This window comes from Lagopus muta, chromosome Z (assembly GCF_023343835.1).
Source record: "Lagopus muta isolate bLagMut1 chromosome Z, bLagMut1 primary, whole genome shotgun sequence".
Classification (NCBI taxonomy): domain Eukaryota; kingdom Metazoa; phylum Chordata; class Aves; order Galliformes; family Phasianidae; genus Lagopus; species Lagopus muta.
In genome coordinates, this window is record NC_064472.1 from 70,900,855 (window position 1) to 70,923,360 (window position 22,506).

The 22,506-nt window shown below is 60.2% G+C and overlaps 3 protein-coding genes across 3 annotated transcripts; all 3 read right to left on the reverse strand.

The window, feature by feature from the left end:
- Positions 1-2,210: 2,210 nt before the first annotated feature.
- Positions 2,211-5,198, reverse strand: LOC125687360 (PHD finger protein 7-like). Its single transcript, XM_048932472.1, has 10 exons — positions 5,147-5,198; positions 4,860-4,951; positions 4,671-4,772; positions 4,288-4,412; positions 3,947-4,109; positions 3,712-3,818; positions 3,379-3,492; positions 3,138-3,256; positions 2,898-2,965; positions 2,211-2,624 (listed from the first exon to the last, which is right to left on the reverse strand). The coding sequence occupies exons 1-10, from the start codon at positions 5,196-5,198 to the stop codon at positions 2,211-2,213; spliced, it is 1,356 nt and encodes a 451-aa protein (XP_048788429.1).
- A 4,781-nt stretch (positions 5,199-9,979) lies between these two features.
- LOC125687361 (PHD finger protein 7-like) lies at positions 9,980-12,948 on the reverse strand. Its single transcript, XM_048932473.1, has 10 exons — positions 12,897-12,948; positions 12,610-12,701; positions 12,421-12,522; positions 12,039-12,163; positions 11,698-11,860; positions 11,481-11,587; positions 11,148-11,261; positions 10,907-11,025; positions 10,667-10,734; positions 9,980-10,393 (listed from the first exon to the last, which is right to left on the reverse strand). Exons 1-10 carry the CDS (start codon positions 12,946-12,948, stop codon positions 9,980-9,982), a joined length of 1,356 nt encoding a protein of 451 aa, XP_048788430.1.
- A 4,780-nt stretch (positions 12,949-17,728) lies between these two features.
- LOC125687362 (PHD finger protein 7-like) lies at positions 17,729-20,715 on the reverse strand. The gene is made up of 10 exons (XM_048932474.1): positions 20,664-20,715; positions 20,377-20,468; positions 20,188-20,289; positions 19,805-19,929; positions 19,464-19,626; positions 19,230-19,336; positions 18,897-19,010; positions 18,656-18,774; positions 18,416-18,483; positions 17,729-18,142 (listed from the first exon to the last, which is right to left on the reverse strand). Exons 1-10 carry the CDS (start codon positions 20,713-20,715, stop codon positions 17,729-17,731), a joined length of 1,356 nt encoding a protein of 451 aa, XP_048788431.1.
- Positions 20,716-22,506: the final 1,791 nt, after the last annotated feature.

Consider the following 22,506-nt stretch of genomic DNA (forward strand, 5'->3'; position numbering starts at 1 on the left):
CAGCAACCCTAAGTGTTTCTCTGTCCCACTACGCTGGAGTCTCTCCCTCATCGGATCAAGTACAAAACCCCAGACTACTTGCTCTACCCTAGCGAGCCTCATTGCATCCCCTACCCCCTTCCTACCAACCTTCCAGCCCTCTCAATGAGCCCCGCTAGCTCTGGGGCAGGGATCCGTTTCCCTCTTAGAAATAAGGACACCGGCCTGCAGCCATTAGACCGGGTGCGGAGTAAATCGAAAAGCCCAAAGTTCCTGTGGCTGCACCAGCCTCTCAGCCACTTATCCATTACCTGGGTTTTCCTGGCCCACTCCGCGTCCCTCACCGGCCCAGGAAGGATAGAAGCAAATATCGGTTGTGCTCCCGCTCCCTCAACCAACCACCCTAAAGCCTGAGCTCCTTCATCCCTGCCTGCCTGAACTATCCGTAATGGGTAGTAATCAGAGGGATGAACCAGATCCGGGTTCTAGTTTTTCTAGCTGTGTCCTTGACCTGGGCCCCAGGGAGGCAGCCCACCTCCGTGTGAGTCGGGTCCGCTCTGCATATGGGGCCCTCAGTTCCCGTGAGGAGGGAATCAGCTACAACAACAACCCTTCGGCCTGTCTTAGCAGAGGCAGCCTGCAGACGCAGAGTCGGCCGCCTCGCCCTTGGCACTGTCTTAGGCAAAGCTTCCCGTGCCTCCTCGCTCACCTCCCCTTCAATCCACAGTGCCTCTCATCTGTCACTTAGGGGCACCTGGGCAAGTAACGTTGCCAAGGAAGGGGTTCACCCACGATGCCGAGCTGGGACTGTCTTCCAGTTCTCCCCATCTCTCAGAACCCCGGTCTCCGCCTGACGGTGACAGGACGTGGGGTCCCTCACTTTCTGGGGGCTGTCTCCCTGGCGCCTTCCTCTCTGGCACGCCTGGGAGTTACTCCACAGTCAATCTCTTGCTCTCACTCCCTGATGCTCTGTAACGTCTCCACCTCCTCCTTGAGCTCTGCCACCATGCTGAGCAGATCTTCCACCTGCTCACACCTCCCACAGGTGGAGTTTCTGCCTCCCTCGCTGGGCGGCAGCAGGCTCAGGCATTCCGTGCAGCCTGAAGAGCCACGTTCTTGGGCAGGGCCTCCATCTGGGTCAGGATGGAGTCTTTGCAGGGCAAGCTTGTTGCCTGGAGGACGCCATGGTACATCTGTGGTCTTGGAGAGTGCCAGTAGGTAAGCTGGTCTCCAGAGCAAGGAAGGACGGTACTTCTGCACTGTCCAGCACAAGCTACCCCACCCGCTGCTGCAGTATGCTGTGGGTGCCGCACACATGCTGCCTTCTCCTCACTGCACCTGGTGGGCAGTGATGCATTGGGACCCTCCCAAAAGCTTTTCCTAAGGCAAGGGGCATGGATGCAGTTCCACTGCCCTGGCAGTTCTGGTGCCACATCAGCCGCTCACATGAGAACCGTTGGGCTGCTCGGTTGGCTTGAGGTTCCCCTGGTACTGAACGGACCCAAATCCCCCTGCACCTTGCAATCCGTTGCTGCCATTCTGGCCTGGACAGCTCTGAAGCAGCTAACCTCAGCAGTCAAGGATTACATCAAGTGCTACACTGTGTTATCTTGCAGTCCAAGACCATATTTAGGAAACTGACTTTGCTCTCCAGATCGCTGCTGCTGCTTTTTGTTTTTAGGCCTGTCTCCCATCTCCCTACCCTTCTACCCTCCTCCCCTTTCCCCTTTCCCAATATTTCCCATTAGGCACGGGCTGGAATGGCCTGTAAAACGTTGACACCCCTCCATGCCTGCCACTTCCTTTGAAGGCTCTTGGGCCTGTGGGCATGCTGTCCCCCTTCAGGGACACAGGTAGATCTGAAGATAACGCCACGGCAACCATCTGGGAAGGTGCTGGGGAGAAGACGACCCCGTGGTCTCAGCTCCTAACACTGCCTACCGCAGGACAAACAGAGACGAGTGACGCCAACATGTGGGGAGGGGGTTGAGGGTGTATTTTTTGGGAAAGATGGAATCACAACCGTCACGTGGGGAAGGACACGGCTGCTGGAAGCCGACTTTGGGACTGGTTGTGGGGATGTCTTCTGCGATGCTGGACCCGGGAGCGGCTTTGTGCCCGGGCTGGTCCACCGAAGGATGAAGGTGGAACGTGTGGACTCTCTTCAAGGTTGATCTTGTGTGCCGCTTGGGACCACAGCCCACGTCACGTGGGGATGGGACACGGCTGCATCAGCGCCGTCTTCGGGACTGGCTGTGGGGCCGTCTTCTCGGGTGGTTTGCCCGGGAGCGGCTTCGTGCCCGGGCTGGTCCCCGCTGCCTGGACCGGCTCCCACGGCCTCGTCGGGACCGGCTGCGGGAAGTGGAAGCGCGACGCCCCACTGGGGATCGGCTTCGAGTGGGGGCCCGCCCTCGTTGCCTGGACTGTCCTCTGCGTGCAGGCGGAGGGGAAGGCCTCGAGGACGTCGGTGGTGCTGGTGTGGCCGAGGTGCGGGTGCCGCTCTGAGTACCTTGGGCTGTGGTACGGCTCCCACCCGGTTGTCTTCGGGGCCGACTCTGGGAGCCCGAGGCCCGGCCTTGCAATGGGGAGCGGCTTCTTGTGCCGCCGGTCTCCCGCTGCCTGGGACGATTTGTGGCGTTGGATGCCTGGGTTGTTCTGGAGGACCGTGGGGTCCTCCGTCTTCTGGGGCTCTCGGAGGAGGTCTCAGCGCCTGCAGCTGGTGCCCGTCTTCTCCCAACGCGTCCTTGGCGCTGCTGACTTGCATCCCGCTCCTCAGAGAGGTGTGAGCGGGTGGCGGTCTGCTCAGCCTCCGGCACTCTGGGCTGGACGCTGAGCTCAGGCAGCTGGGAGTTGCAGGATGGGCCGGGAGCTGCCTGTGTAGCACGGCCAGAGCTGACGTTTTCAGGTCCTGCAAAGACGGGGGAAGGCGCCGGTACCTGCTGGCTGGAAGTGCTGGGGCTGACAAGCTCGGCGCTGGAGCGGGAGGCTGTAAGGAGAGACAGGAAGCTCAGCAGGGTGAACATGCAGCCCCAGGGCAGGACAGGCTGCCATCCCTCATGGGGCAGAGAGAGACTGTGGCGAGGCCACCCTGAGCACCCGTTGCCAGGCCTCGCCTGGCCCCAGTCCCGCGGCACAGCACGCGGCTCTTTGCCTCTTACCGGTGCTCCTGCCAGCGCAGGTGTCGCACTCCCAGTCATTTCTGCCCATGGCCCAGAAGGAGCAGCACCAGTGCGTGCCTTCTGAGCCGCAGGAGCTGCAGATGAACAGCTGCCAGAGCCTGCGGAAGCAAATGGGTTGTGGCTGTGAGGACAAAGCGAGCCAGGGCACGGAGCAGCCGGCATGGCTCCGGTGCTCAGTCCTTGCCACGCAGAGCCCCAGAGGACTGCGGAGGTCACTCACCCCCTCTCCTGTCCCCTCTCCCTGCCTCCTAGGTAGATGCATGGGTTGGCGTCGCAGCGCCTGTGGCTTTCTCGCAGCGGCTGGTATGCTGCGTCGTCCCACCAAGATGGTCGTCTGCCGGAGAAGAGAGGGAATCTGGTGAGTCTCGGGTGCCCCAGGCATAAGACAGACTCGGGGCATCCCTGCTCATCCTCCTTGAGCTCATTCCCTGCCTCTCCAGGAAGCTGAGACCAGTGCTCACAGGATGGCCTGCCAGGGCCAGGGGCAGTTCCTGGGCAGGCACAGCAACACCAGTGCCTGAGTGTCTGCAGAGCCGGGCAGAAGGACACCAACCTGATTGGGATTTGGATGCCCAGGGTGGCCATTTGGGAGCGGAATCTTCTTTTTCCTCCGCAGACGGGGCAGAAGAAGCGCATGGTGGCGGCGTGCAGGGCATGTTTCTGTAGAAGCACAAGCGTGAGAGCGTGAGCGTGAGCGTGAGCGTGAGCGTGAGCGTGAGCGTGAGCGGGGGGGGGCTGGCTGCTGCAGAGCACCAGCCGTGCCCACGGGGCGAGGGGAGAACTCCTACCCTGATGCAGCCCCGGTGGAACCAGGCCTGCTTGCACACCGGGCACACCATGGTGTGGTAGGACGTGCTGTCCCCCACGGGCTCCAGGCAGATGACGCAGATGGTGTTCTGCGACGGAGCTGCCTCCGCTGCCTGCCGAGGGCGATGCTCCCAGCAGAAGGACCTGGGCAGGAGGACAGAAGGGGTGGGCATGGTGAGAAGTGCTGTGAGGAGGGCAGAGGACCAGGAAAGAGCGCCAGGCCTGGGCTCTGGCTCTGGCACAATGCTGGAGGTGTCGCTGCGGGTTCCTCCCTGGAGCAACAGCGAGGAACGGCAGCTTGGCTGCTGCTGGCAGCCCTTACCTGTGTGGCCCAAAGTGCTGCGTGACGCATTGCCCGTCCTCGGCGCAGGGCAGGTGGAAGCTGCGCTCGCAGCCTGTCTCTGCGCAGCTGATGGCAGCTCCCCTCTGGCCACAGACAAAGCAGTTCTGGAAAGAGCAGAGCAGCCCCCGTTAGCGGTGGGCTCGGGGCCTCGGCGGCCGGCGCCACTTCTCCGGGCAGGGCGCAGGGTGTGGGCACCGCTGCCTCACACTCTGCACAGCTGCCTGGCAGACGAGGCTCGTCTGCTGTGGTGGGACTTTGTCCCGGAGCCGGTTGGAAGGGCCGCGGTGGCTTTCTTTGGGTCCAGGCGAAGCCGGTGCAAGCCTCTGCCGGCACCAAGCTCCCCGTTCCGTTCAGCTCCTCACCTTCTGGCCTGCCAGCTGGAGCGTGCGCTGGATGGCGCTAATGGGGAAGCCAAAAATTTGCCCCGCTGGGCATCTCCACTCCAGAAGCCCGTTGGCAAAGACCTGCAGGAGAGAAAAGAGCGGGATCTCGTGAGGCCGGAAAGGAGGGGAGCATCCCTGGCAGGAGCCCTGGCCCGTGAGGGAACTCACCAAGCAGAATTCGTGGGCACAGAGCCCACCGCTGGCAAATGCCTGCCCGCAGATGTCCGGGTTCACCTGTGCGCGGCCGCACAGCACGCACACTGCAGAGGAAGGAGAGAGCAGCCTGGTGAGCACCTGGCAGGGCCGGGTGTTCCTGGGGGCCGTCCGTCCCCAGGGCCTGCTCCGAGCCTGCCGTGCTGCTGCTGAGGGGCAGGGCTGGAGGGGGTGGAGGGGAAGGGGGCATCGCAGGCCCAGCAGCTGCAGCGGGCAGCCACAGCCCGAGCCGGGGCTCTCACCTGGCTCCCCGGAGTCGGGGGTCTCCTCCTTCTTCTCCGCCATGTTCGGCATCGACAGTGAGAATCACAAGAATCACAAGGTCGGAAACGACCTATAAGATCATCCACAGTGAGAAGCAAGAGAGTCAAGGAAGTCCGTCCTCTCTCCACGCCTCACCAGGCTGAAGTGAGCAGGGCCCCGGCCGGCAGCCTTTGCTCTGCTCCCGGCCCCGCGGGTCACAATGGCCACCACTGTGACATCACGGTCACCACCTCACCACCAGGCTGAGGGCGCGGCAGGGCGGCGGCTCCTGTGGGCAGCGCAGGGTGAGGGGCCCGGTGCTGCCAGCAGCAGGGGGCAAGGACGGCCTCCCTCAGGCCTTCTGCACCGCGCCATTGCTGGGACGTCGCAGCACAGAGTCTAATAAAGGGCTGCGGGTCAACTGCACAAACGGCATTTCTCACGTGTGTGTGTGCTGTGTGCTGGCCGACTTTGCACGGCCTGCTGGTGACGGGACAAGGTGTTGAGCTGAGAAAAGAGGAGGTCTGGTGACCCGCGAGAGGGAATTCCTCACTCACAGGGCGGTGAGGCCCTGGCGCAGCTGCGCAGAGAAGCTGTGGGTGCAGGCGCTCCAGGCCTTGTTGGACAGGGCCCTCTTCTAAGCTGACCTGCTGGGTGGCAGAGGTCCCACGGCAGGCACCTGGGGCTGGGTGGGCTGTACGATCCTCTCGTGTCCAAGCCTTCACACATCAAAGCTTCAGGCCTCATACAGTTCCCAGAGGCAAAGTGGCACGGGCCGGGCACGATTCCCTTCCAGCCTGCGTATGAAATGAGTCAGGAAAACTTCTGAGGTGTGCTTGCTTTGGCTGCTGGCAATGGTCACCGTGCCAGAGACAGGAGAGGAGCTGTGCCTTGCCCAGGGCTGCAGTCCTGGAGTCCCACTGGAGCATCCCTGCTCACGCAGCCTGACCATGCAAGTCAGCTTCTGCATGAAAGTCAGGCCAACGCTGATGGGAGAGCCGCCACGCCTGGAGAGCCGCCCTCTGTGGAGATGTTCAAGGCCTCTCTGGATGGGGCTCCAGGCAGCCTGATCTAGTCTGTGGCAACCAACACACTGCAGGAGTTTGGAACTTTAGATAGGCTTTAATGTCCCTTCCAACGCAAGCCATCCCAGGATCCTGTGATTCAAAGGTGTCTATCACCTCTGTACTGGTGAGCACCAGGTCCAGTAGGGCTTCACCTTGGGTTGGTCCGCTTTGTACCTTGGGTTTTTTCCGCTTTGGACGAGGATGTAATCCTCAGCAGACTCCAGGAATCTCCTGGCTTGTCTGCCACCCGCCGTGCTGCTCTCCCAGCAGAGATCTGGGTGGTCAAATTCCCCCATCAGGACAGGAGCCCGCGAATGCGACACCTCCTGCAGCTGAAGCAAGAAGGCCTCGTCAGCAGGCTCCCCCTGATCAGGTGGCCTGTAGCACACCCCAACCACTAGATGCCCTTTACTGCACCGATCCCTGATTTTCACCCATCAGCTCTTGTGGTGGTTTTGTGATTTTTCTTGATGGTATTCCACGTGATAACATCGTGGAAAGCAGTGGGAGTTCAAGAGTTAATGTTCTGGTTCTGTGGACTGCGTTTTTGGGCATTTTGATTCTCGGAGGGAAGGGGAGGAGTGACATTCCCCAGAGGTCAGAAGTCCTCTTGCTCTTGCCCAGAGCAAGGAAGGTGGAGCACCTGGCAGGACACCGGCCTCTCTCCCTCTCACAGATTCTTTTGGTTTCAGTGCGCAGAAGCACGTGGTTCCCTCTGCAGTCTACAGCGTGAAACACTTTGGACACTCTCATTGTGTTTGATTTTACTGCATTTAGTATACTGACGTTCCTCCTCAGATCGTTGCCATTGCTCTGTTCTGTTTTTGCTTCCCTGTTAGACCCATCTACTATCTCCCTACCTTTGCCTCAAGTCTGCTGCCAAATTCGTCACGGGGCTGGGCCAACTGGCCGTAAACCTTCAACACTTTTCTTTCCCTCCTCTTTTTCGTTTGTGGGGTTTTTTCTTGTGGTTTTTTTATTTATTTTTTTTTTGTGTGTGTGTGTGTGTGTGTGTGTGTGTGCGTGTTTTGTATTTTGGGCCTGCAGCCCCTGTCAGGAACACAGATCTAAAGAGAACTCCATGTCAGCTCTCAACCTGGTCTGAGCTGTTACTCAGACACACAGCTCTTCGCAATCTGTCCACTTCCTAACATAGAGGGCAACAGCCCTTCCCCTCCTACCCTGTCTATCCCTTTGAAGAGCCTGCAGCCCTCAATCAGCGTACGCCCGTCGTGAGATTTGCCCCACCACGTTTCCCCGGTAGCAACCAGATCGTTATTTTCCAAGCACACCATGGCTTCCAACTCCACCTGCTTATTTTGCACGCGGCGTGCATTAGTGGAAAGGCACTTCAGCTGGGCCTTCTGGTGCATTACCTTGCTAGAGGGGCCCTTCCTGAGACCTCCAAAAGAAATCTGAAGTTTTCCCCCATTGCTTCCTAGAGGGACAGGAGAAGGTTTGGGACAGGGAGTCAGCAAAATTACCTCCTCTGTGGACTTCCCACAAGATCCTACAGGACAGTTTGGAGGTTTCTCCCCACAGTCTCCTGGCGGGACAGCAACCCTAAGTGTTTCTCTGTCCCACTACGCTGGAGTCTCTCCCTCATCGGATCAAGTACAAAACCCCAGACTACTTGCTCTACCCTAGCGAGCCTCATTGCATCCCCTACCCCCTTCCTACCAACCTTCCAGCCCTCTCAATGAGCCCCGCTAGCTCTGGGGCAGGGATCCGTTTCCCTCTTAGAAATAAGGACACCGGCCTGCAGCCATTAGACCGGGTGCAGAGTAAATCCAAAAGCCCAAAGTTCCTGTGGCTGCACCAGCCTCTCAGCCACTTATCCATTACCTGGGTTTTCCTGGCCCACTCCGCGTCCCTCACCGGCCCAGGAAGGATAGAAGCAAATATCGGTTGTGCTCCCGCTCCCTCAACCAACCACCCTAAAGCCTGAGCTCCTTCATCCCTGCCTGCCTGAACTATCCGTAATGGGTAGTAGTCAGAGGGATGAACCAGATCCGGGTTCTAGTTTTTCTAGCTGTGTCCTTGACCTGGGCGCCAGGGAGGCAGCCCACCTCCGTGTGAGTCGGGTCCGCTCTGCATATGGGGCCCTCAGTTCCCGTGAGGAGGGAATCAGCTACAACAACAACCCTTCGGCCTGTCTTAGCAGAGGCAGCCTGCAGACGCAGAGTCGGCCGCCTCGCCCTTGGCACTGTCTTAGGCAAAGCTTCCCGTGCCTCCTCGCTCACCTCCCCTTCAATCCACAGTGCCTCTCATCTGTCACTTAGGGGCACCTGGGCAAGTAACGTTGCCAAGGAAGGGGTTCACCCACGATGCCGAGCTGGGACTGTCTTCCAGTTCTCCCCATCTCTCAGAACCCCGGTCTCCGCCTGACGGTGACAGGACGTGGGGTCCCTCACTTTCTGGGGGCTGTCTCCCTGGCGCCTTCCTCTCTGGCACGCCTGGGAGTTACTCCACAGTCAATCTCTTGCTCTCACTCCCTGATGCTCTGTAACGTCTCCACCTCCTCCTTGAGCTCTGCCACCATGCTGAGCAGATCTTCCACCTGCTCACACCTCCCACAGGTGGAGTTTCTGCCTCCCTCGCTGGGCGGCAGCAGGCTCAGGCATTCCGTGCAGCCTGAAGAGCCACGTTCTTGGGCAGGGCCTCCATCTGGGTCAGGATGGAGTCTTTGCAGGGCAAGCTTGTTGCCTGGAGGACGCCATGGTACATCTGTGGTCTTGGAGAGTGCCAGTAGGTAAGCTGGTCTCCAGAGCAAGGAAGGACGGTACTTCTGCACTGTCCAGCACAAGCTACCCCACCCGCTGCTGCAGTATGCTGTGGGTGCCGCACACATGCTGCCTTCTCCTCACTGCACCTGGTGGGCAGTGATGCATTGGGACCCTCCCAAAAGCTTTTCCTAAGGCAAGGGGCATGGATGCAGTTCCACTGCCCTGGCAGTTCTGGTGCCACATCAGCCGCTCACATGAGAACCGTTGGGCTGCTCGGTTGGCTTGAGGTTCCCCTGGTACTGAACGGACCCAAATCCCCCTGCACCTTGCAATCCGTTGCTGCCATTCTGGCCTGGACAGCTCTGAAGCAGCTAACCTCAGCAGTCAAGGATTACATCAAGTGCTACACTGTGTTATCTTGCAGTCCAAGACCATATTTAGGAAACTGACTTTGCTCTCCAGATCGCTGCTGCTGCTTTTTGTTTTTAGGCCTGTCTCCCATCTCCCTACCCTTCTACCCTCCTCCCCTTTCCCCTTTCCCAATATTTCCCATTAGGCACGGGCTGGAATGGCCTGTAAAACGTTGACACCCCTCCATGCCTGCCACTTCCTTTGAAGGCTCTTGGGCCTGTGGGCATGCTGTCCCCCTTCAGGGACACAGGTAGATCTGAAGATAACGCCACGGCAACCATCTGGGAAGGTGCTGGGGAGAAGACGACCCCGTGGTCTCAGCTCCTAACACTGCCTACCGCAGGACAAACAGAGACGAGTGACGCCAACATGTGGGGAGGGGGTTGAGGGTGTATTTTTTGGGAAAGATGGAATCACAACCGTCACGTGGGGAAGGACACGGCTGCTGGAAGCCGACTTTGGGACTGGTTGTGGGGATGTCTTCTGCGATGCTGGACCCGGGAGCGGCTTTGTGCCCGGGCTGGTCCACCGAAGGATGAAGGTGGAACGTGTGGACTCTCTTCAAGGTTGATCTTGTGTGCCGCTTGGGACCACAGCCCACGTCACGTGGGGATGGGACACGGCTGCATCAGCGCCGTCTTCGGGACTGGCTGTGGGGCCGTCTTCTCGGGTGGTTTGCCCGGGAGCGGCTTCGTGCCCGGGCTGGTCCCCGCTGCCTGGACCGGCTCCCACGGCCTCGTCGGGACCGGCTGCGGGAAGTGGAAGCGCGACGCCCCACTGGGGATCGGCTTCGAGTGGGGGCCCGCCCTCGTTGCCTGGACTGTCCTCTGCGTGCAGGCGGAGGGGAAGGCCTCGAGGACGTCGGTGGTGCTGGTGTGGCCGAGGTGCGGGTGCCGCTCTGAGTACCTTGGGCTGTGGTACGGCTCCCACCCGGTTGTCTTCGGGGCCGACTCTGGGAGCCCGAGGCCCGGCCTTGCAATGGGGAGCGGCTTCTTGTGCCGCCGGTCTCCCGCTGCCTGGGACGATTTGTGGCGTTGGATGCCTGGGTTGTTCTGGAGGACCGTGGGGTCCTCCGTCTTCTGGGGCTCTCGGAGGAGGTCTCAGCGCCTGCAGCTGGTGCCCGTCTTCTCCCAACGCGTCCTTGGCGCTGCTGACTTGCATCCCGCTCCTCAGAGAGGTGTGAGCGGGTGGCGGTCTGCTCAGCCTCCGGCACTCTGGGCTGGACGCTGAGCTCAGGCAGCTGGGAGTTGCAGGATGGGCCGGGAGCTGCCTGTGTAGCACGGCCAGAGCTGACGTTTTCAGGTCCTGCAAAGACGGGGGAAGGCGCCGGTACCTGCTGGCTGGAAGTGCTGGGGCTGACAAGCTCGGCGCTGGAGCGGGAGGCTGTAAGGAGAGACAGGAAGCTCAGCAGGGTGAACATGCAGCCCCAGGGCAGGACAGGCTGCCATCCCTCATGGGGCAGAGAGAGACTGTGGCGAGGCCACCCTGAGCACCCGTTGCCAGGCCTCGCCTGGCCCCAGTCCCGCGGCACAGCACGCGGCTCTTTGCCTCTTACCGGTGCTCCTGCCAGCGCAGGTGTCGCACTCCCAGTCATTTCTGCCCATGGCCCAGAAGGAGCAGCACCAGTGCGTGCCTTCTGAGCCGCAGGAGCTGCAGATGAACAGCTGCCAGAGCCTGCGGAAGCAAATGGGTTGTGGCTGTGAGGACAAAGCGAGCCAGGGCACGGAGCAGCCGGCATGGCTCCGGTGCTCAGTCCTTGCCACGCAGAGCCCCAGAGGACTGCGGAGGTCACTCACCCCCTCTCCTGTCCCCTCTCCCTGCCTCCTAGGTAGATGCATGGGTTGGCGTCGCAGCGCCTGTGGCTTTCTCGCAGCGGCTGGTATGCTGCGTCGTCCCACCAAGATGGTCGTCTGCCGGAGAAGAGAGGGAATCTGGTGAGTCTCGGGTGCCCCAGGCATAAGACAGACTCGGGGCATCCCTGCTCATCCTCCTTGAGCTCATTCCCTGCCTCTCCAGGAAGCTGAGACCAGTGCTCACAGGATGGCCTGCCAGGGCCAGGGGCAGTTCCTGGGCAGGCACAGCAACACCAGTGCCTGAGTGTCTGCAGAGCCGGGCAGAAGGACACCAACCTGATTGGGATTTGGATGCCCAGGGTGGCCATTTGGGAGCGGAATCTTCTTTTTCCTCCGCAGACGGGGCAGAAGAAGCGCATGGTGGCGGCGTGCAGGGCATGTTTCTGTAGAAGCACAAGCGTGAGAGCGTGAGCGTGAGCGTGAGCGTGAGTGGGGGGGGGCTGGCTGCTGCAGAGCACCAGCCGTGCCCACGGGGCAAGGGGAGGACTCCTACCCTGATGCAGCCCCGGTGGAACCAGGCCTGCTTGCACACCGGGCACACCATGGTGTGGTAGGACGTGCTGTCCCCCACGGGCTCCAGGCAGATGACGCAGATGGTGTTCTGCGACGGAGCTGCCTCCGCTGCCTGCCGAGGGCGATGCTCCCAGCAGAAGGACCTGGGCGGGAGGACAGAAGGGGTGGGCATGGTGAGAAGTGCTGTGAGGAGGGCAGAGGACCAGGAAAGAGCGCCAGGCCTGGGCTCTGGCTCTGGCAGGATGCTGGAGGTGTCGCTGCGGGTTCCTCCCTGGAGCAACAGCGAGGGACGGCAGCTTGGCTGCTGCTGGCAGCCCTTACCTGTGTGGCCCAAAGTGCTGCGTGACGCATTGCCCGTCCTCGGCGCAGGGCAGGTGGAAGCTGCGCTCGCAGCCTGTCTCCGCGCAGCTGATGGCAGCTCCCCTCTGGCCACAGACATAGCAGTTCTGGAAAGAGCAGAGCAGCCCCCGTTAGCGGTGGGCTCGGGGCCTCGGCGGCCGGCGCCACTTCTCCGGGCAGGGCGCAGGGTGTGGGCACCGCTGCCTCACACTCTGCACAGCTGCCTGGCAGACGAGGCTCGTCTGCTGTGGTGGGACTTTGTCCCGGAGCCGGTTGGAAGGGCCGCGGTGGCTTTCTTTGGGTCCAGGGAAGCCGGTGCGAGCCTCTGCCGGCACCAAGCTCCCCGTTCCGTTCAGCTCCTCACCTTCTGGCCTGCCAGCTGGAGCGTGCGCTGGATGGCGCTAATGGGGAAGCCAAAAATTTGCCCCGCTGGGCATCTCCACTCCAGAAGCCCGTTGGCAAAGACCTGCAGGAGAGAAAAGAGCGGGATCTCGTGAGGCCGGAAAGGAGGGGAGCATCCCTGGCAGGAGCCCTGGCCCTTGAGGGAACTCACCAAGCAGAATTCGTGGGCACAGAGCCCACCGCTGGCAAATGCCTGCCCGCAGATGTCCGGGTTCACCTGTGCGCGGCCGCACAGCACGCACACTGCAGAGGAAGGAGAGAGCAGCCTGGTGAGCACCTGGCAGGGCCGGGTGTTCCTGGGGGCCGTCCGTCCCCAGGGCCTGCTCCGAGCCTGCCGTGCTGCTGCTGAGGGGCAGGGCTGGAGGGGGTGGAGGGGAAGGGGGCATCGCAGGCCCAGCAGCTGCAGCGGGCAGCCACAGCCCGAGCCGGGGCTCTCACCTGGCTCCCCGGAGTCGGGGGTCTCCTCCTTCTTCTCCGCCATGTTCGGCATCGACAGTGAGAATCACAAGAATCACAAGGTCGGAAACGACCTATAAGATCATCCACAGTGAGAAGCAAGAGAGTCAAGGAAGTCCGTCCTCTCTCCACGCCTCACCAGGCTGAAGTGAGCAGGGCCCCGGCCGGCAGCCTTTGCTCTGCTCCCGGCCCCGCGGGTCACAATGGCCACCACTGTGACATCACGGTCACCACCTCACCACCAGGCTGAGGGCGCGGCAGGGCGGCGGCTCCTGTGGGCAGCGCAGGGTGAGGGGCCCGGTGCTGCCAGCAGCAGGGGGCAAGGACGGCCTCCCTCAGGCCTTCTGCACCGCGCCATTGCTGGGACGTCGCAGCACAGAGTCTAATAAAGGGCTGCGGGTCAACTGCACAAACGGCATTTCTCGCGTGTGTGTGTGCTGTGTGCTGGCCGACTTTGCACGGCCTGCTGGTGACGGGACAAGGTGTTGAGCTGAGAAAAGAGGAGGTCTGGTGACCCGCGAGAGGGAATTCCTCACTCACAGGGCGGTGAGGCCCTGGCGCAGCTGCGCAGAGAAGCTGTGGGTGCAGGCGCTCCAGGCCTTGTTGGACAGGGCCCTCTTCTAAGCTGACCTGCTGGGTGGCAGAGGTCCCACGGCAGGCACCTGGGGCTGGGTGGGCTGTACGATCCTCTCGTGTCCAAGCCTTCACACATCAAAGCTTCAGGCCTCATACAGTTCCCAGAGGCAAAGTGGCACGGGCCGGGCACGATTCCCTTCCAGCCTGCGTATGAAATGAGTCAGGAAAACTTCTGAGGTGTGCTTGCTTTGGCTGCTGGCAATGGTCACCGTGCCAGAGACAGGAGAGGAGCTGTGCCTTGCCCAGGGCTGCAGTCCTGGAGTCCCACTGGAGCATCCCTGCTCACGCAGCCTGACCATGCAAGTCAGCTTCTGCATGAAAGTCAGGCCAACGCTGATGGGAGAGCCGCCACGCCTGGAGAGCCGCCCTCTGTGGAGATGTTCAAGGCCTCTCTGGATGGGGCTCCAGGCAGCCTGATCTAGTCTGTGGCAACCAACACACTGCAGGAGTTTGGAACTTTAGATAGGCTTTAATGTCCCTTCCAACGCAAGCCATCCCAGGATCCTGTGATTCAAAGGTGTCTATCACCTCTGTACTGGTGAGCACCAGGTCCAGTAGGGCTTCACCTTGGGTTGGTCCGCTTTGTACCTTGGGTTTTTTCCGCTTTGGACGAGGATGTAATCCTCAGCAGACTCCAGGAATCTCCTGGCTTGTCTGCCACCCGCCGTGCTGCTCTCCCAGCAGAGATCTGGGTGGTCAAATTCCCCCATCAGGACAGGAGCCCGCGAATGCGACACCTCCTGCAGCTGAAGCAAGAAGGCCTCGTCAGCAGGCTCCCCCTGATCAGGTGGCCTGTAGCACACCCCAACCACTAGATGCCCTTTACTGCACCGATCCCTGATTTTCACCCATCAGCTCTTGTGGTGGTTTTGTGATTTTTCTTGATGGTATTCCACGTGATAACATCGTGGAAAGCAGTGGGAGTTCAAGAGTTAATGTTCTGGTTCTGTGGACTGCGTTTTTGGGCATTTTGATTCTCGGAGGGAAGGGGAGGAGTGACATTCCCCAGAGGTCAGAAGTCCTCTTGCTCTTGCCCAGAGCAAGGAAGGTGGAGCACCTGGCAGGACACCGGCCTCTCTCCCTCTCACAGATTCTTTTGGTTTCAATGCGCAGAAGCACGTGGTTCCCTCTGCAGTCTACAGCGTGAAACACTTTGGACACTCTCATTGTGTTTGATTTTACTGCATTTAGTATACTGACGTTCCTCCTCAGATCGTTGCCATTGCTCTGTTCTGTTTTTGCTTCCCTGTTAGACCCATCTACTATCTCCCTACCTTTGCCTCAAGTCTGCTGCCAAATTCGTCATGGGGCTGGGCCAACTGGCCGTAAACCTTCAACACTTTTCTTTCCCTCCTCTTTTTCGTTTGTGGGGTTTTTTCTTGTGGTTTTTTTATTTATTTTTTTTTTTGTGTGTGTGTGTGTGTGTGTGTGTGTGCGTGTTTTGTATTTTGGGCCTGCAGCCCCTGTCAGGAACACAGATCTAAAGAGAACTCCATGTCAGCTCTCAACCTGGTCTGAGCTGTTACTCAGACACACAGCTCTTCGCAATCTGTCCACTTCCTAACATAGAGGGCAACAGCCCTTCCCCTCCTACCCTGTCTATCCCTTTGAAGAGCCTGCAGCCCTCAATCAGCGTACGCCCGTCGTGAGATTTGTCCCACCACGTTTCCCCGGTAGCAACCAGATCGTTATTTTCCAAGCACACCATGGCTTCCAACTCCACCTGCTTATTTTGCACGCGGCGTGCATTAGTGGAAAGGCACTTCAGCTGGGCCTTCTGGTGCATTACCTTGCTAGAGGGGCCCTTCCTGAGACCTCCAAAAGAAATCTGAAGTTTTCCCCCATTGCTTCCTAGAGGGACAGGAGAAGGTTTGGGACAGGGAGTCAGCAAAATTACCTCCTCTGTGGACTTCCCACAAGATCCTACAGGACAGTTTGGAGGTTTCTCCCCACAGTCTCCTGGCGGGACAGCAACCCTAAGTGTTTCTCTGTCCCACTACGCTGGAGTCTCTCCCTCATCGGATCAAGTACAAAACCCCAGACTACTTGCTCTACCCTAGCGAGCCTCATTGCATCCCCTACCCCCTTCCTACCAACCTTCCAGCCCTCTCAATGAGCCCCGCTAGCTCTGGGGCAGGGATCCGTTTCCCTCTTAGAAATAAGGACACCGGCCTGCAGCCATTAGACCGGGTGCAGAGTAAATCCAAAAGCCCAAAGTTCCTGTGGCTGCACCAGCCTCTCAGCCACTTATCCATTACCTGGGTTTTCCTGGCCCACTCCGCGTCCCTCACCGGCCCAGGAAGGATAGAAGCAAATATCGGTTGTGCTCCCGCTCCCTCAACCAACCACCCTAAAGCCTGAGCTCCTTCATCCCTGCCTGCCTGAACTATCCGTAATGGGTAGTAGTCAGAGGGATGAACCAGATCCGGGTTCTAGTTTTTCTAGCTGTGTCCTTGACCTGGGCGCCAGGGAGGCAGCCCACCTCCGTGTGAGTCGGGTCCGCTCTGCATATGGGGCCCTCAGTTCCCGTGAGGAGGGAATCAGCTACAACAACAACCCTTCGGCCTGTCTTAGCAGAGGCAGCCTGCAGACGCAGAGTCGGCCGCCTCGCCCTTGGCACTGTCTTAGGCAAAGCTTCCCGTGCCTCCTCGCTCACCTCCCCTTCAATCCACAGTGCCTCTCATCTGTCACTTAGGGGCACCTGGGCAAGTAACGTTGCCAAGGAAGGGGTTCACCCACGATGCCGAGCTGGGACTGTCTTCCAGTTCTCCCCATCTCTCAGAACCCCGGTCTCCGCCCGACGGTGACAGGAGGTGGGGTCCCTCACTTTCTGGGGGCTGTCTCCCTGGCGCCTTCCTCTCTGGCACGCCTGGGAGTTACTCCACAGTCAATCTCTTGCTCTCACTCCCTGATGCTCTGTAACGTCTCCACCTCCTCCTTGAGCTCTGCCACCATGCTGAGCAGATCTTCCACCTGCTCACACCTCCCACAGGTGGAGTTTCTGCCTCCCTCGCTGGGCGGCAGCAGGCTCAGGCATTCCGTGCAGCCTGAAGAGCCACGTTCTTGGGCAGGGCCTCCATCTGGGTCAGGATGGAGTCTTTGCAGGGCAAGCTTGTTGCCTGGAGGACGCCATGGTACATCTGTGGTCTTGGAGAGTGCCAGTAGGTAAGCTGGTCTCCAGAGCAAGGAAGGACGGTACTTCTGCACTGTCCAGCACAAGCTACCCCACCCGCTGCTGCAGTATGCTGTGGGTGCCGCACACATGCTGCCTTCTCCTCACTGCACCTGGTGGGCAGTGATGCATTGGGACCCTCCCAAAAGCTTTTCCTAAGGCAAGGGGCATGGATGCAGTTCCACTGCCCTGGCAGTTCTGGTGCCACATCAGCCGCTCACATGAGAACCGTTGGGCTGCTCGGTTGGCTTGAGGTTCCCCTGGTACTGAACGGACCCAAATCCCCCTGCACCTTGCAATCCGTTGCTGCCATTCTGGCCTGGACAGCTCTGAAGCAGCTAACCTCAGCAGTCAAGGATTACATCAAGTGCTACACTGTGTTATCTTGCAGTCCAAGACCATATTTAGGAAACTGACTTTGCTCTCCAGATCGCTGCTGCTGCTTTTTGTTTTTAGGCCTGTCTCCCATCTCCCTACCCTTCTACCCTCCTCCCCTTTCCCCTTTCCCAATATTTCCCATTAGGCACGGGCTGGAATGGCCTGTAAAACGTTGACACCCCTCCATGCCTGCCACTTCCTTTGAAGGCTCTTGGGCCTGTGGGCATGCTGTCCCCCTTCAGGGACACAGGTAGATCTGAAGATAACGCCACGGCAACCATCTGGGAAGGTGCTGGGGAGAAGACGACCCCGTGGTCTCAGCTCCTAACACTGCCTACCGCAGGACAAACAGAGACGAGTGACGCCAACATGTGGGGAGGGGGTTGAGGGTGTATTTTTTGGGAAAGATGGAATCACAACCGTCACGTGGGGAAGGACACGGCTGCTGGAAGCCGACTTTGGGACTGGTTGTGGGGATGTCTTCTGCGATGCTGGACCCGGGAGCGGCTTTGTGCCCGGGCTGGTCCACCGAAGGATGAAGGTGGAACGTGTGGACTCTCTTCAAGGTTGATCTTGTGTGCCGCTTGGGACCACAGCCCACGTCACGTGGGGATGGGACACGGCTGCATCAGCGCCGTCTTCGGGACTGGCTGTGGGGCCGTCTTCTCGGGTGGTTTGCCCGGGAGCGGCTTCGTGCCCGGGCTGGTCCCCGCTGCCTGGACCGGCTCCCACGGCCTCGTCGGGACCGGCTGCGGGAAGTGGAAGCGCGACGCCCCACTGGGGATCGGCTTCGAGTGGGGGCCCGCCCTCGTTGCCTGGACTGTCCTCTGCGTGCAGGCGGAGGGGAAGGCCTCGAGGACGTCGGTGGTGCTGGTGTGGCCGAGGTGCGGGTGCCGCTCTGAGTACCTTGGGCTGTGGTACGGCTCCCACCCGGTTGTCTTCGGGGCCGACTCTGGGAGCCCGAGGCCCGGCCTTGCAATGGGGAGCGGCTTCTTGTGCCGCCGGTCTCCCGCTGCCTGGGACGATTTGTGGCGTTGGATGCCTGGGTTGTTCTGGAGGACCGTGGGGTCCTCCGTCTTCTGGGGCTCTCGGAGGAGGTCTCAGCGCCTGCAGCTGGTGCCCGTCTTCTCCCAACGCGTCCTTGGCGCTGCTGACTTGCATCCCGCTCCTCAGAGAGGTGTGAGCGGGTGGCGGTCTGCTCAGCCTCCGGCACTCTGGGCTGGACGCTGAGCTCAGGCAGCTGGGAGTTGCAGGATGGGCCGGGAGCTGCCTGTGTAGCACGGCCAGAGCTGACGTTTTCAGGTCCTGCAAAGACGGGGGAAGGCGCCGGTACCTCCTGGCTGGAAGTGCTGGGGCTGACAAGCTCGGCGCTGGAGCGGGAGGCTGTAAGGAGAGACAGGAAGCTCAGCAGGGTGAACATGCAGCCCCAGGGCAGGACAGGCTGCCATCCCTCATGGGGCAGAGAGAGACTGTGGCGAGGCCACCCTGAGCACCCGTTGCCAGGCCTCGCCTGGCCCCAGTCCCGCGGCACAGCACGCGGCTCTTTGCCTCTTACCGGTGCTCCTGCCAGCGCAGGTGTCGCACTCCCAGTCATTTCTGCCCATGGCCCAGAAGGAGCAGCACCAGTGCGTGCCTTCTGAGCCGCAGGAGCTGCAGATGAACAGCTGCCAGAGCCTGCGGAAGCAAATGGGTTGTGGCTGTGAGGACAAAGCGAGCCAGGGCACGGAGCAGCCGGCATGGCTCCGGTGCTCAGTCCTTGCCACGCAGAGCCCCAGAGGACTGCGGAGGTCACTCACCCCCTCTCCTGTCCCCTCTCCCTGCCTCCTAGGTAGATGCATGGGTTGGCGTCGCAGCGCCTGTGGCTTTCTCGCAGCGGCTGGTATGCTGCGTCGTCCCACCAAGATGGTCGTCTGCCGGAGAAGAGAGGGAATCTGGTGAGTCTCGGGTGCCCCAGGCATAAGACAGACTCGGGGCATCCCTGCTCATCCTCCTTGAGCTCATTCCCTGCCTCTCCAGGAAGCTGAGACCAGTGCTCACAGGATGGCCTGCCAGGGCCAGGGGCAGTTCCTGGGCAGGCACAGCAACACCAGTGCCTGAGTGTCTGCAGAGCCGGGCAGAAGGACACCAACCTGATTGGGATTTGGATGCCCAGGGTGGCCATTTGGGAGCGGAATCTTCTTTTTCCTCCGCAGACGGGGCAGAAGAAGCGCATGGTGGCGGCGTGCAGGGCATGTTTCTGTAGAAGCACAAGCGTGAGAGCGTGAGCGTGAGCGTGAGCGTGAGCGTGAGCGTGAGCGTGAGCGGGGGGGGCTGGCTGCTGCAGAGCACCAGCCGTGCCCACGGGGCGAGGGGAGAACTCCTACCCTGATGCAGCCCCGGTGGAACCAGGCCTGCTTGCACACCGGGCACACCATGGTGTGGTAGGACGTGCTGTCCCCCACGGGCTCCAGGCAGATGACGCAGATGGTGTTCTGCGACGGAGCTGCCTCCGCTGCCTGCCGAGGGCGATGCTCCCAGCAGAAGGACCTGGGCAGGAGGACAGAAGGGGTGGGCATGGTGAGAAGTGCTGTGAGGAGGGCAGAGGACCAGGAAAGAGCGCCAGGCCTGGGCTCTGGCTCTGGCACAATGCTGGAGGTGTCGCTGCGGGTTCCTCCCTGGAGCAACAGCGAGGAACGGCAGCTTGGCTGCTGCTGGCAGCCCTTACCTGTGTGGCCCAAAGTGCTGCGTGACGCATTGCCCGTCCTCGGCGCAGGGCAGGTGGAAGCTGCGCTCGCAGCCTGTCTCCGCGCAGCTGATGGCAGCTCCCCTCTGGCCACAGACAAAGCAGTTCTGGAAAGAGCAGAGCAGCCCCCGTTAGCGGTGGGCTCGGGGCCTCGGCGGCCGGCGCCACTTCTCCGGGCAGGGCGCAGGGTGTGGGCACCGCTGCCTCACACTCTGCACAGCTGCCTGGCAGACGAGGCTCGTCTGCTGTGGTGGGACTTTGTCCCGGAGCCGGTTGGAAGGGCCGCGGTGGCTTTCTTTGGGTCCAGGCGAAGCCGGTGCAAGCCTCTGCCGGCACCAAGCTCCCCGTTCCGTTCAGCTCCTCACCTTCTGGCCTGCCAGCTGGAGCGTGCGCTGGATGGCGCTAATGGGGAAGCCAAAAATTTGCCCCGCTGGGCATCTCCACTCCAGAAGCCCGTTGGCAAAGACCTGCAGGAGAGAAAAGAGCGGGATCTCGTGAGGCCGGAAAGGAGGGGAGCATCCCTGGCAGGAGCCCTGGCCCTTGAGGGAACTCACCAAGCAGAATTCGTGGGCACAGAGCCCACCGCTGGCAAATGCCTGCCCGCAGATGTCCGGGTTCACCTGTGCGCGGCCGCACAGCACGCACACTGCAGAGGAAGGAGAGAGCAGCCTGGTGAGCACCTGGCAGGGCCGGGTGTTCCTGGGGGCCGTCCGTCCCCAGGGCCTGCTCCGAGCCTGCCGTGCTGCTGCTGAGGGGCAGGGCTGGAGGGGGTGGAGGGGAAGGGGGCATCGCAGGCCCAGCAGCTGCAGCGGGCAGCCACAGCCCGAGCCGGGGCTCTCACCTGGCTCCCCGGAGTCGGGGGTCTCCTCCTTCTTCTCCGCCATGTTCGGCATCGACAGTGAGAATCACAAGAATCACAAGGTCGGAAACGACCTATAAGATCATCCACAGTGAGAAGCAAGAGAGTCAAGGAAGTCCGTCCTCTCTCCACGCCTCACCAGGCTGAAGTGAGCAGGGCCCCGGCCGGCAGCCTTTGCTCTGCTCCCGGCCCCGCGGGTCACAATGGCCACCACTGTGACATCACGGTCACCACCTCACCACCAGGCTGAGGGCGCGGCAGGGCGGCGGCTCCTGTGGGCAGCGCAGGGTGAGGGGCCCGGTGCTGCCAGCAGCAGGGGGCAAGGATGGCCTCCCTCAGGCCTTCTGCACCGCGTCTGTGCTGGGACGTCGCAGCACAGAGTCTAATAAAGGGCTGAGGGTCAACTGCACAAACGGCATTTCTCGCGTGTGTGTGTGCTGTGTGCTGGCCGACTTTGCACGGCCTGCTGGTGACGGGACAAGGTGTTGACCTGAGAAAAGAGGAGGTCTGGTGACCCGCGAGAGGGAATTCCTCACTCGCAGGGCGGTGAGGCCCTGGCGCAGCTGCGCAGAGAAGCTGTGGGTGCAGGCGCTCCAGGCCTTGTTGGACAGGGCCCTCTTCTAAGCTGACCTGCTGGGTGGCAGAGGTCCCACGGCAGGCACCTGGGGCTGGGTGGGCTGTACGATCCTCTCGTGTCCAAGCCTTCACACATCAAAGCTTCAGGCCTCATACAGTTCCCAGAGGCAAAGTGGCACGGGCCGGGCACAGTTCCCTTCCAGCCTGCGTATGAAATGAGTCAGGAAAACTTCTGAGGTGTGCTTGCTTTGGCTGCTGGCAATGGTCACCGTGCCAGAGACAGGAGAGGAGCTGTGCCTTGCCCAGGGCTGCAGTCCTGGAGTCCCACTGGAGCATCCCTGCTCACGCAGCCTGACCATGCAAGTCAGCTTCTGCATGAAAGTCAGGCCAACGCTGATGGGAGAGCCGCCACGCCTAGATGGTGGAGATGTGGATCTCCGCCCTCTGTGCAGATGCTCAAGGTCTCACTGCTGGATAGGGCTCCAGGCAGCCCGATCTAGTGGGTGGCAACCAACACACTGCAGGAGTCTGGAACTTGATGGACTTTAGTGTCCCTTCCAACCCAAGCCATCCCAGGATCCCGAGATTCAAAATGCCTGTCAGATCCAACATTAAGCCGGATTACTGAGACACCTACCCAGCCAGTCTTGACATCTATAAAGGCGACCACAGTAGTCAGGCATGATCTTTTTGTAGTAAATCCAAGTTTACTACTCTGGATAACACTTCTTCTTCCCTCCTTGCTTTGAGATGATATGCAGAGTGAGTTGTTCCAACACTTTCCCAGGGATGGATGTGAGCCTGACTGGCCTATCGTTTCCTGAGTAGTTCTTCCTGAATCATGGAATCATCCCGATCATTTTTTAATCTTCCAAAAATGCTGGAAAATGAAGTTTTTTTGTAACTTGTCCTGTGATGTCCTGCCTGTGATAAAAGCACAAAAGCAGTGCAAGTAGTTGAATGGATGCGAAAATAATAATGTGTGGAAGCTATTGCTTGCTTTTGGTGTAATGTTTGAAAAAGCAAAGCATTTCTATCAGGAGGACACTCAAGGTACTCAAGGTATCTGTGTGTTAGAAGCACAGGAGCACATAGAGGCATAATTATGCCCAAATTAAATTAACTACAACTTAGAAATTAAAGTTAGAAACAACCTTCTCTGCCTTTATATTTCCATTTTTTAATTCTTCATATAGAGAACATGTCCCTTAATGATAGTCTGAGCACCTCACTGAAAGTTTCCACGTAA

Excerpts from the sequence above, each read along its gene's own strand:
- LOC125687361 (XM_048932473.1), bottom strand. The coding sequence starts at position 12,948 with ATGCCGAACATGGCGGAGAAGAAGGAGGAGACCCCCGACTCCGGGGAG. Across the intron at positions 10,735-10,906 it reads CTGCGCTGGCAGGAGCACCG|CCTCCCGCTCCAGCGCCGAG; the intron begins GTAAGAGGCAAA and ends CTCTCCTTACAG. Across the intron at positions 10,394-10,666 it reads AGGTACCGGCGCCTTCCCCC|GCATCCAACGCCACAAATCG; the intron begins GTCTTTGCAGGA and ends AGAACAACCCAG.
- LOC125687360 (XM_048932472.1), bottom strand. The coding sequence starts at position 5,198 with ATGCCGAACATGGCGGAGAAGAAGGAGGAGACCCCCGACTCCGGGGAG. Across the intron at positions 4,413-4,670 it reads TCCAGCTGGCAGGCCAGAAG|AACTGCTTTGTCTGTGGCCA; the intron begins GTGAGGAGCTGA and ends TGCTCTTTCCAG. Across the intron at positions 3,257-3,378 it reads GAGAGGGGACAGGAGAGGGG|GCTCTGGCAGCTGTTCATCT; the intron begins GTGAGTGACCTC and ends TTGCTTCCGCAG.
- LOC125687362 (XM_048932474.1), bottom strand. The coding sequence starts at position 20,715 with ATGCCGAACATGGCGGAGAAGAAGGAGGAGACCCCCGACTCCGGGGAG. Across the intron at positions 20,290-20,376 it reads GTGCCCACGAATTCTGCTTG|GTCTTTGCCAACGGGCTTCT; the intron begins GTGAGTTCCCTC and ends TCTCTCCTGCAG. Across the intron at positions 19,930-20,187 it reads TCCAGCTGGCAGGCCAGAAG|AACTGCTTTGTCTGTGGCCA; the intron begins GTGAGGAGCTGA and ends TGCTCTTTCCAG.